Consider the following 13,584-nt stretch of genomic DNA (forward strand, 5'->3'; position numbering starts at 1 on the left):
TGGATATTACAGCTGTTTCTTGTGTTGTACCTATATATATGGTTTTTTTTTTTTTTTTCCCCCCCCCAATAGGCCCCCAGATCTGTTTACAAGATACTCATATTCCACTATTATTTTATATCCACATCAAATAAGCAGATAAGATGGTTTGTAAGAAGCCTTAGTGTAAGAGCCTCTTTATTGAAATCATAGTATGTTAATTTTGATCAGTGAGGGCAGTTGTTACTTTAATATTTACACTATCCTTCATTTGCACACATTTAATCTGAAGTTAAAATGATAAAATTAATAGGAAATTTGACATTTAAAAACATCTGTTGCTTTATCTGTAATATGAAATAGCTGCCGTTTGACTCTTTATTTACTGGACGGGACTAATTTTTTTTAGACTAATAGCTATGTATGTACTGTACATAGATGTCTGTTTACAATGAATACTGCTACTGGGTGTGCAACTGACAGAAAGCAATAAAACTTAAATCTAGAGAGCCAGACAATTTGTAATAGAAGGGACAAATTAGGCGGGTTTTTAATTTTCTTTGAATTTGTAGTGACTCTAGATTCATTGATTTGTCAGATGGGAACCCGTTTAAGGTCTTTGCACCAGAATACAGAACCCAACTCTGAACAATAAATTATAAGTAAAGTGTAGGTAAAAATCATTATTGTCTACATTGTGATAGTGTAAATCATAGTTTATGCAAATTGATTTTTATGATTAACAAAAAATAATGTTTGGGAGTAAATAATGGGTGAGACATTGTGTGGATTCAAAGATATTGAAAGGAGCCTCTTTTGAGTAAGATAAGCAATTATACTTACTTTTCACAGTGTAATGCTTCATTTTGAGTGAATACTTCGTTTGATTTTCCTGTATTTCTGTTGGCTATAATTTCATTATATTACAGGAGTGAAAATATAAAAAAATTAAAAATGTAGGTTGGCAAATCAATCCAGTGATAGTTCTAAATACCAAACTAACCAAACTGAGTTTCATGATTAATTTATCTCTATGTTTAATTTCAAACTTTTTATTTCATTTTGTGCATAATTATTGTTATTAGTTTCTGGTATTGGCAGGTCAGTTTTATTTGTTTATTTTGCATTAAATGAGATTATTTCAGATGAAGACTTTAATGGCTTGTTGTAAACAAATTATAAGCTTGTTGAGATATGGCCTGTGTTACGTCTGATTTGGTGTGTTTATGTCATTGATTAATATGTAAAATAAAATGGAATGAGTCTGTAATTGGAGGATATCTTCTTACCTCCATTTTCATATGATAGGAAGTAACCAAAACTTAATTACCACTCCCAAAAAAGTAAAGTTATGTAATTGATTTTTTGAATGCACTTGTCTGCACACTGTACATGCATGCACATTGATATCTGCGAACCCCAGTATCATAGGACACTGCTATTGGAGTCAAATAAAGTGCTGCAGCTCATTGATAAAGTAATCATGTGGCAGTGGATATTGAATGTATACATAAAAGGATTTTGTACCTGACAGTGATTCAGATTCCCCACCTAGCATGGACATAGACATGTCTAGGTACTAAGGCTGTGAGTGGGGCTGTGGCCCACAGTCATAAGTGGAGCTGCCACTGGGATACATTTGGCCGAGGCTCATGGTGTTGCTCACTCCTTGCTGAGTTTGTAGCTGTTCATATTGCACCACTGCACAGCCAAGCTGACTTAGTGTGTTTCCTGTCAAGTGACTAATTTTGAACTGTCATATTGCTGTGCTGACTTCGCTATGTCCCAGACTTGTTAGTGCTTCATTCACTTCATGAACTCAGTCTATCATGGGCATATAGGAATGTGTGTTCATTTCCCTGTGGTATTGTGCACCTGCTGGAGCAAGTGACAATAATACTTTCTACCTACATCATAGAGGGTAGAAAAAAAGGGCTGGATTGTTTGACCTATGGGAAAGTGACACAGAAATGCTGAAGAAACTGAACTGGCATACTCTTGAAGATAAACTTAAACTATCTTAAGAAAGCCTATTTACAAAGTTCAAGAACTGGCTTTAAATGACAACTCCAGGAATATACTACAACTGCAACTACACATTGCTCCTGTAGGACTGTGAGGATACAGATAGATTACTTGCAGCACACATGGAGGCATTTAAACAATATTTCTTCCCAGGCTCCATGGTACAAAGGGATATACCCACTGACATGTACTTCAGAGTGGCTTGCACAGTACAGACATAGATGTGGATATGGCAGTGAAGTTTTTAATGATGGAGTCCTTGCATAAAAATTTCTCGGTTCACTTGCCACATCAGATTCAGACAAAATTCCAAGCTTTCAGTGATATGCACCAACATCTTTGTCACGGGATGAAACTGACTGTTCTGAACTCTCAGTGTTCCCTCTTTTACACCCACATAATGGCATCCAATTGGCTGGATTATGTCAAGATGGTGCGTAAAGAGGTGGTGTGCTCTAGGTCCATAGATTTTACTTGCACTCTCTATTTAGCATTGGCTGCAGCACCATTCATTACATCAGGTAGTGAACTGCAAGAAGTATTCCTCTGTGTTTTTTCCTCATCAAGTGCACACTTCCATGCATTGCTAAGAGCATAGCCAGTGTCTCTATTGAAGTTGTTTTCACAAAGTCCCAATAGTTCAAAGCATGAACAAGTATTCAAACAATATCTTGTGCTCCAACACCATTGATTTATCCAAATGCTTGTGTTTCAGGTGGCATTGATGCTCATTGCAATGATCAGCAACCATCCGTATAGACTAGCCCACGTAACTGCTGCCACATTTGCATATTCCCGGCACTCTCAGGCCCATATTACCTTCAATGGGTTGTAACATTTCCTTAATTTTTCTGGGGGTACCAGAAGACTGGTCTGATTCCTTGCCTGTTTAGGACTCTACCTATCTTGTTAATTGTTGCACCATAGAATGGAATCTGCACTGTGTGTCGGTCCTCTTGGCTTGTTTGAATCGCATTGCTTCTCGGTTTTCTCAACAGCTTTGATCTAACATCATAGACAAAACACCTATTCCTTCTAAACGCCATCTTCAGATGCTTAATCTCAGAACTAAGGTGGTCCATGTCCAAAATAGTTCTGGCTCTGTGTACTAAGGTGTTCAGCATAGCTCTTTTCTGACATAGATGGTGAAAGTTACACACGTTGAGATATGGATCTGTATGTGTTGGTTTTCCTTCACAGAATGGCTGAGTCATTAATCTGATTTCCATTTAACACACACATCTAGGAAAGGTAACTTGCCATCCTTCTCCACCTCCACCGTAAATCTTATGTTTGGGGTGTATACCACACAAATGATCAATGAACTGCTGCAGTGCTTCACTGCCATGCAGCCAAATTAAAAATGTGTCATCAAAATATCTGAAGAACAGTATTCAACACTCTTTCTTCACAACCTTCCATGAAAAAGTTAGCTATCACTGGAGACTATGGCGAACACATGGCTAACCTCCCATGAAAAAGTTAGCTATCGCTGGAGACTATGGCAAACACATGGCTGCTTCATCAGTCATTTCATAATAATTTCCACTGTACGAAAAGTATGTGGTTGTCCAAGTGTGCCAAAATAATTTCAAAAATTCTGGGGAGAAATTAGTGTCAATTTGTGTGTTGATGTAGATAATTTGTTTTCCATATTTTAAAGGAAGAAGCAGTGCGACAATTCTCACGGAGTTGGTGGAAGTGTGGGCAACAATGCACCATCTCATGACACAGTAGTTAGATGTTGCAGATGCATCTAGACTGACTGTAGAATGGTGGCCAATAGTCATGCTGCAAAAGTGAAGTTTGAAGGTCCTTTGACTAAACTAGCTTCTGTTCTCAAGGAGTTTGTTATTTATCTTATATTTTGACTTCCAAAATCCATTTTATTCAGCCAGCTACCACACACTTGTGTTGACACCAATATGCTCCCATTGACTGAGTTGGTGGAAGTGTGGGCAACAGTGCACCATCTCATGACACAGTAGTTAGATGTTGCAGATGCATCTACACAGAAGGACTTCAGCTGTTTGCATCTAGCCATCAAAGCTCTTGCAGACTGACTGTGGAATGGTGGCCCATAGTCATGCTGCAAAAGTGAAGTTTGTAGGTCCTTTGACTAAACTAGCTTCTGTTCTCAAGGAGTTTGTTATTTATCTTATATTCTGACTTCCAAAATCCATCTTATTCAGTGAGCTACCACACACTTGTGTTGACACCAATATGCTCCCATTGACTGGATGATGCTCGTTTGCTTGAAATCGCTTTTACAAAAATTTCTGAACCAAACACAAAACACTGAAATGTCCAGGATGTTATAACAACAATATGAGAAGAATAAATTGCCGCTCACTGCATAGAGGAGGCATCAAGTCGCAGACAGACATTGAAGAGACTACTAAACTTGCAGGAGTCAGATAAAAAAGTCCTTCTTCAGAAACAAAAAATGCACACACACTCACACAAGTACACAACTCAAACACAAATGGATGCCATCTATGGTAACTAGGCAATCGAGCCCAAGTAGCAGTAGATGGTAGGGGTGTGTGTGTGAGGGGGAGAGGGGGTGGAGGAGGAGGGGAGGGTGTTTATTCTGCTTCTTCGAACTTTTTTGTCTGAAAATGCCTCATTTATGTGGTGAGTATCAATCCATTCTCTTCATGTTGTTGAAGCAAATATGATGCCTTCCGCCTAGCTATATGCTATTAGAAAGTTCTCCACACAGAAGGACTTCAGCTGTTTGCATCTAGCCATCAAAGCTCTTGCAGACTGATTAAGCTGTAAGTGTTAAGCATACTTGCTCAGTTTTTGAAACTTTGTCCCTCTGTGAGATCTGCAGTATCCTCCTGAGACAGCAGAAATGAAAACTGTTCTGTCTGTGTTATTATATTGATGGTTGTCTGACTTTCACTGTCATAAAGAAGCAGACTGATTATACAAGCCTCAAACATTGTTATTTTGACGTGGGGAGTTCATGTCCACAGTAGATCAGGAGGCTCTGGAGCCATATAGTGATTCTGCATATATATTGAAGACAGGAGTGTGCAAGCACATCAAAAAGACCCATGAAAATACCTTTCCAGTAATTGTTTGGTGGAAAATACCTTCATCTGCCTTTGCAGTTTCTGCAGTCCTCCTTTCACTCATAAAATATGACAATTTTAACATCGCATAGGTTCAGTGGAATGTATCCCTGTTCCAACCAGAGGCAAAGAAGTGCATTCAGATGTTGGGGTGTAGCAGATTTTCTACTTTTTAAGTTTCCCCTAAAAATGTTCATTAATTATCTTATGAAGGCAACATTTAGAATGAAATAAAATATTTACAGTTGATGGTAACACAGTTTACAGCTGATGGTAACACAGTGCTCTTGCAAAAAATTGCATAAAGGTAAAGCAGGTCATAATTTTTCACAAGTAGGCTTTTCATGTCCTACTGGCTGTAATCACATTTATAGTATTTCTACTCTCAGTGAAATGACCAAACAAATTCACAACATTTCAAAAGGGATTAACATTTGAAACATGTGACTCAACAACAGAAAAAACATATTTGTACAGAACAGATACTTGAGGTATAATAGATTCTCCAGATGGCAGTTCAAGTATTACAGTGTTGTTGTGCTTATGTCACAGGACATTTAAACTTTAATGTTGCATGTTACTAATAGTAAAACAATAAGTTTTTGTAAAATGTGAAACATGCCCTTCATGGCATAAGAGAAGGATGATTTGAATTCTATCTCTGAATCTTCACCAAAAATGTACGGGAAGTCCTATATTCACTATAAAAATGTTTAGCAAGTAGTAATGTAAGGCACGCTTTAAGATCTTTCATTGAGTTAAATTAGTCCTACGCCTCTTGTTTTAAGGACCAGTCAAATTCAAATAAGACAAATGGAAAATTATAAGTAAACTGTTTATTATTTCAAAAGTAATCATCACAATTGTTAAGACATTTACTTCACTGTGAGACAAGCCAGTCAATGGCTTCATGAAAAATGTTTGCACTTCTCTACAGAACCATGACTGTACCCAGAACCATGATTGTACCCAGGTTGGCACCTCTTCATGTGAAGCATTGCAACATAGTCAAAACAACCTTGGCATCATATGAGCGGGCAGTATCGTGCAACAGAATGATGCCGCCCATAAACTTTCCTGAGCATTTGGACTACATGGGGTGCCTCAATTTTTGGAAATTGTCCATGTAAATGTACATTGTTCATGTACATTTATTGTGACACTGTGAACCAGAAAGTCAATGAGCAGCAGGCCCTTGCAGTCAAAGGAGGAGGAGCTTATGTGACCTATTGTTTCAACTATATTTTAGAAGTTTTGCTGGGAAGCTCTTACACATCCTCCGTACAGACTTGATCTCTCCTCATCTGATTTCCATATTTTTGGAGCCCTGAAGAAAGACATTCATGGTTATTGATTTGCATTGGATGAAGAGATGTGCACCTGAGTAAAATCACGGTTCCACAGGCAACTACAGGCATTTTATCCAGGAAGGTATTGACTGGTTGCCTCACAGTGGGGTAAATGTATTGACAGTTATGGTGATTACTTTTAAAATAATAAACAGTTCACTTACTTTTTTTCCACTTGTCTTGTTTACATTTGATTGCCCCTTATACATAAGCAGATCACAATTTCTGAAATACGGAGAGGTTGGAAGTGACAGCAGAGCTTAATGATGAAACCATATAGAGACACAGATCATGTTATTGGAGTAGAGAAGGAAATTGGCTGAGTCATTTTGATGCAGATTATCCCTGCATTAGCCATAAGGAATTTAGGAATGGCTGGGTGGGAATTTGAACCACCATCCTGATGAATCTGAATCCAGTGTTGTACCACTGCACCACTTCACTCGGTCTAGAATAGCGGTAGTTACTCTGATGCTGCCGTTCACTGGACCTTTTATGGCAGAGAAAGTTTAAATGCTTGCATAAGTGACAATGTGTATGGCAGATGAGGAATGTTCAGTTACAGGTCACCGCAAGTGGAACATAGAAAGCAGGAGTGATATAAACTTTAACGCTGATGGAGGGGAATAATGTTTAGAAAATCTGGATCACGAGGGATGTAGCACAGCTAGGGCACATACGCATAACAGCTTATAATAATAAATATTTTGTGTACACAGAGGGTACAGTATCCTATTATTCTTATATTTACAACCAGACAGCAGCAACTTAAATTCTGAAACTGGCAACCTGTTATCATCATTTGCATGTACGTATCAAAATGATGTATTCCTGCACATATTGTTTAATAGTATGACAGATGATATTTTTTTATTTTTCTATTTGTCTTCTTAGTTTTCTTATTTGTAACCTGCTTCTTAAGGAGTAGGGGGAATGGTGTGTGTGTGTGTGTGTGTGTGTGTGTGTGTGTGTGTGTGTGTGTGTGTGAGAGAGAGAGAGAGAGAGAGAGAGAGAGAGAGAGAGAGAGCGCGATTAATTTTATCTGTATATTTTTGTAAGGGGTACTTAATTTTTGTGCATTAAAAAGTTGTGTATTTTCTACTCTATTGAGTTAGTTTCTGTGTTTTGCCATGATTGTATTTTTAATGTGAGTAGTATTTATTGTATTGATGTTTCATTGTGTGAATTACCGCAAGTCATTCGTTCTGAAGTAAAGGAAGCGCTGAAATTCGTACTATTTGTAGGGATGTAGCTTTATCCTGTTTTTCTATATATTGCAGGTGAGCAAGAGGCGCATTTATGTGGATTTGCCAGAACCTTTACGTGGTCAAGTACTGAATACCACAACTCCAGGATCAAGCAGCAGCAGCGTTGGAATAATAATCGCTCTTATTGTCCTTCCCTTCACCCTTGCTCTGAGCAGACTTCAGTAAATCTTTTATAGGCACTGCTGAACTGTTTAAGGATTTCCAGTAAGAGGTCCTTTGAGTCAATGTTATTTTAAAAATTTTCTGCTCGAATGTTGCTTCTTGCTGAATTCTTGGTAATATGTGAACCAATTGTTATGGATAGTATTAAATATATCCCATGATTGAGATCAAACCTTTTTTGTGTGAAGCCAAAAGTGTAATGTTTACAGTCATTAATACAATTCCTCTATGATTAGAGCTTATAGTAAGTATGTTAGAAGTATTTATAGAATAAACATTCCCCTCATATCAATTTAAATGGTTTTTGTAGTTTTGTTATGGAAAAGAATGAGGCAAAGATTTTTGTATCTGTGATCTGAGAATCTTTTGTGTTAATCAGTGTCCAGTGCAGATGAGTTTGTCTATTATGTAAATTGTTTTACCAAAAGCCTGTTCACCTAAAGTGAAAAAGAAGAGAGAATGAGTCAGCATCAATCATCAGCACTAATTACATTAGAGCATCAAATGTATAATAAATAACTTCAATATGTTTGGCTAATTTACTACTACCATTATCTATACCTGTTTCATTGGATGAAACTTGCTATCCCTGTTTGCCATATTTCAGATTGCTGTTGCTTGGTTCTCTTATTTCTTCTACAAAAGTAAGGGCTTTACATCAGCAATATAGATAAGAAAATGTTTTGTTTTCTTTCTTTCTGCAAATTTGAAATGTTGAGAGCAAATAATGTAGATAAGCTATACCTAGATATGCTTTTGGCTGTATTCATAAATATGTTGTGAGAGGAAATTTAAGCTTTGTACTGATTGCACAAAGTGCAAAATACTCCTATTGCAGAGTTTACCAAACTTGACACAGACCTCATACACTGTAAGATTTGGACTGCACAACAGTAGAATGTGGCAAAATTATAATAGCAAAGTAGAAATATGTTAATTTCTCATAATATTCATCATATCCCATGCTTCTGAAAGAGTTACTAACCACAGTACATAGAAATCAGTGTAAAAGAAAATGGTTATATGTTGTAACAGATCATTTTTGTGGCCAGTACTTGTTCTCTGTATATAAATAAATATTTTTCAGTTCTCTCTACATTTTACTTGTGTATTTAATTCTTTTTATTTTGGCCCTGAAATCTTAAATCATTTAATATTTCTCTCTTTAAAAAATCTTCATTATGTGTAATATGATATGCTTTTTTTTAAAGCAGCATAGCTTCATAGAGACCAGAAGAAATGAAAGCTTGGGTCTTTATAAAAGTATGAAACAATTTAATGAACAATATTAAGCTGCTATACAGTCTGCAAAGAATGCTTTGGATTGGTCAGTTTTTACTGTAAAAATATTTAATAAATTTTAAGTGCAGTCAGATGTATAAAATATCAGTAATGTAACAAGATAGTGAATGTTTTCATTTTATTCATCAGAGGTACTTCTTAACAACAGCAAAAATTCATCAGTTTACTAATTTAGACATGTAACAGACATATGATGTCCAACCATAGCCACCATTGCACAGCAAATAAGGAAAAAGAGACCATGAAGTGTAAGTTCAGTGTGTTATATGTGTCGTACCTAATGTTTATACTCTGTGTCGTACCTTATGTTTGTACTCATTGTATCTACATTGCAATGGCAGGAGAGGCTTGTTCTGCTGATAAGTCTAAGCTGCTTTCTAAATGAATTATGACAGAATTTGTGTGAATTCAGATATCGAAAACGGCTCTCTAGATAAATTATTTGCAGTGGGGTAGTAGGAAAATGTGTGATTTGATATATTGTTAGTGTAACCTGTTATCATAACACTACAAAGAAAATAACATTGGTACCTTAATCTGCTGGTGTATTTTGATGTGCTCTTCATTAACAAAGGAATTAACATCCCTAATCACAATATTTCTCATTAAAATGATGTGAAGTATTTATGTCCACTTCCCAATATTGGTAAGATAGGCCTATGCAAATGTTTCTAACAAGAAGGATTTTTAATAACAGTATGCAATAGCTAAACTTCACAATCAAAGGATTCAGTGATACAATTATGATGCTAAAATTAATGAACTGAGTACTTACTGATACTCACTTAAGTTATTGTGAGCTTCATACACATCAACATAGCTCTAAAAATCACAATTCTAATTTTTTTTTGTTATTCCAGAAACATAACTTAGTTTATTATTGTTATACAAACATGGTATTCAGTATAAAGAATTCCTTTCCACAATATTGCTCTGTTGCTTGTATCGGTGTGTAAATACCAGCTTGGTATGCTCACAGGCAGAGGTCCAGAGAAGTATTTTTCTACAAATAGGACAATATGTGTGATAAAAAGTGTCCCAAATGAGCATTTAAATCACAGTTTTTGGCAATGCTGTAAAGTAGCTGCTCCATAGTTAAATGTAGGCTCTAAGTACTTGGTTCAAAATTTTTCCTTTTTCCATATAACAATACTGATTTAAAGCATCGAGCTTTTGTCTGTATCAAAACCACTCTTTCTTGTCCTTCAAACAACTGTAATGTTTTAGTTCAAATTTTTCTTGTTTCTGTATGTGAAGAATCAGGTGATGGCTTTAAGTTAGCTGGCAAAGATTAGAAACAAAAGAGAGCAGTTGTAAGGAAATCAGAAGTATTGGCCCGTAATCTTCTGCCATTTGAGAAGAGATTTACTGGATTTTGATTTTTATCAACATTGTCAGCTGATCAATAACAGGAAAGTAAATTTAAACTCAACTTTTCCTATAACAACTTTTGCAACAAATTGGTTATTTTGTGTGCTTATGTACTTAATCCTTTGCTACAGGTAGTCATTGTTAATAAGTGATCTGTTATTTATTTGTGTGTGTAACATGTGGCAATTTTAATCTAATTTTCTTTGGGCATCATGTGGCTTTTTAGCTATTGACTACCACAAGCAAATGTTACAATTTAAATACATGCTGTGGCATCACAGAATATAAATCAGATTATTAATAAAAACAACATAAAGGCGGTGACCAATTGGACAAAATCTATTTTCTACATTCAACAGGCGGAAATACACCAACTATACTTGGAATGACTTCTTGAGCATTGAAGCTACTCAGATTGTTCATTCTTTCTAACAACTTCCATGTTAAATCAGATATGATAGTGTTGTTCTTGTATTATAAAAGGTAAACTGAACAACAATTTTCTTTTGATAGAAAATGTACTGTACATACTTTGTTTTGTGCTAAATATCAGCATGATTAAAATATGACAAAAATATATTAATTTCATGCAACTTTTTTTAGAGCCAAAGAGAGATTTTTCTACATTTTTTAATGTACTAAATATGTTTGTTTATCAACAACCAGAGTTTTACTGTGTTTTCACTTTTAGGTTTGAAGAAACAGCCACTTGTTGTTTTGTTCTGGGTGGCTGTATTATCTGCAGATTTATACTGTACTTTCTTGTTTGGTGAAAAATGTGTGCGCTTATAAATTCTCTCTTAGCTCGTGATGCAATGTGCCCTACAGCATTGTGGCTATCTTACAGAATATGTGTGTTTCTGACTTCTAATGTTGTTGCTGATGTTTATTGTAATATTTAAAAAAATGTGATACTGAGTCTGTGTAAAAGCTATTTGTCAGAATCTATAGTCATAGACAAAAATATAGTAAAGTATTATGCAACAGATTCTGTTAACTTGGTATGTTGTAGATTTGTCAGCATGGTGTCTTTTTGCAATAAAACATCCTAATTTGTGTAAAAACTTCAAACTGTTTCATAAAAGTTATGGTAACCTACAAGAAGTATATTCCAGATTTACTATTACTTCTGCATATCTGCTTGTCAAATTATTGGGCTTACATTAGTACATGAGTGCATTCAGAATGTTTGCTGACATTAATTGATTTTCTCTTAAAACTGATGACTCCTGATTCAGTAATTGAAAGTTTCACAGTAAACAAGTGAAAGTAAACTACATTGCAGCTCATGTAATACCTGTTTCTCTTCCATCTGCAATGTGCTTCACACTAACTTCTCGGCTTGTGTTGCAGACATCCAGGTACTTTACAAGTGATAGTGGTTCAGGGCTGAACTCAACAGGAGAATAACATTCAAGTTCTCCCATCAGTGGTTCATAGTTTATATTTAGTTATGAAAGAAAGAACCAAAAAAATGTTAACACCTGACTAGAATTTTTTCATTGCTTCATGAACAATAAGACTTGGTGTTTAATGCTGTAATAACACTGTCCATTGAGGTAAATTTGTGGCATTCAGCCACATGTCATACTGAGCAACAGAGAAAACAAGAAGAAGTGTGGCAGAAATAGATCATGGTTGTAATTCTGAAACCAACAAATAAGTCCAAGAACAATCCTAGAAGAAATTAAATAAATAATTAACTGAATGCATCCTAAGAACAGAAGTAACTGTGAGCAGAATATGCTGCATAAGGAAAAACACTGAAAACATTTTTGATATCAGTACTGAAAAATAAAGATGACACCTGGAGAATTTGCTCATTCTGGTTATGTTGGAGCAAAATACTTGTATTGGGTATGTAAGAATACTTATTCAAAAGGTTTCAAATTAATTGGCATTCTATCAGGACTTGTAATACTTCTACAATAAAACACAGTCATTCAAAACACATGGTGTGGGCTACCATGCTTTTATTATACGGTTTGTTTTTCTTCATGTCACTAGCAGTCTATGAAATACTTCATAAGATTGTAAATGGAAGAACTACTTCTATTAGCATTATTTTAAGAATTATGTAACCAGGACAGACATTTTATCTTCTGTTATTATGAAAAATCAACTTCAAAGACTAAAGTAAATCATGGTAATATGGGATCAGAAGTTAACTTAATCTTTTGAATGTTGTGAAATCATGGTAACTAGTTGTTTATGTCAGATGCACTATTTTTAATATGTGTTAAAATTATCTAATAAATAATAATAATGGAAATTTCTGCATTTTTCTTAGACTGCACTATACTATAGCTTTTATCATTATAGTAATATCATAAATTAAGAGACTGGTGTAAATCACAGTTCTCACTTCAAGTACTCGATGCAGCTACCTGAAAAGATATGTACTTGACCCAATTTGGTCAGTGGTGTGATGTATAAAGTGCTATTTGATGGAATTATAATAAATATTTGATACAAAATCTGCTTTTACTTATGAAATGCCTGTAACCATTATCAACTCACTTTGTTTTAAGTATACTAATAAAAGAACTGATGAATAAAGATATAAGATGACCATATTGTTAACAAAATTTCTTGTAAGCAAGTATGTGTGTTAAGACAAAGCCAAGATAACTTTACTGCTTTGGAAATAAAGAACCACTAGCTAACATACTAACAAAAAGTTAGAGAGCCTGTACATATAATTATAACAGTTTTGCATTAGTATCTTGATTTCTTACAACTTATTGCTATGAGCTGTAAATAGAGAACCTGATCTCTTCCTGAGTGATTTTCAGTCCCTCGTCATTGTTCATTTACAACTTGGGGGGATCTGTTCAGCAGTACCTCAGTAATTCATTAGGTACCTACATCTCATCAGTTGCTGTTGCCAGGATTGACTCGCATATTACTCCTTGACTCATGTTCTCACACTACATTTCCATGTCAGTCTCCATCCTGGAACTTCACTCATATTATTTATATCCAGTTGCAATAAAATTAAATGCTTTTGTTAAAATACCAAAAATAATCAGAATGTATTTCATG

General features: G+C 35.3%; 1 protein-coding gene across 1 annotated transcript in view; it reads left to right on the plus strand.

The window, feature by feature from the left end:
- The window catches only part of LOC126194631 (protein FAM151B), a 359,939-nt gene extending 346,923 nt beyond the window's left edge, over positions 1-13,016 (plus strand). Inside the window, exon 5 of the mRNA XM_049932799.1 lies at positions 7,717-13,016. Within this exon, the coding sequence (XP_049788756.1) occupies positions 7,717-7,869 (153 nt within the window). The 3' untranslated portion in view covers positions 7,870-13,016. The remainder of the gene's footprint in view (positions 1-7,716) is intronic.
- The last annotated feature ends 568 nt before the right edge of the window (positions 13,017-13,584 follow it).

This window comes from Schistocerca nitens, chromosome 7 (assembly GCF_023898315.1).
Source record: "Schistocerca nitens isolate TAMUIC-IGC-003100 chromosome 7, iqSchNite1.1, whole genome shotgun sequence".
Taxonomy (NCBI): Eukaryota; Metazoa; Arthropoda; class Insecta; order Orthoptera; family Acrididae; genus Schistocerca; species Schistocerca nitens.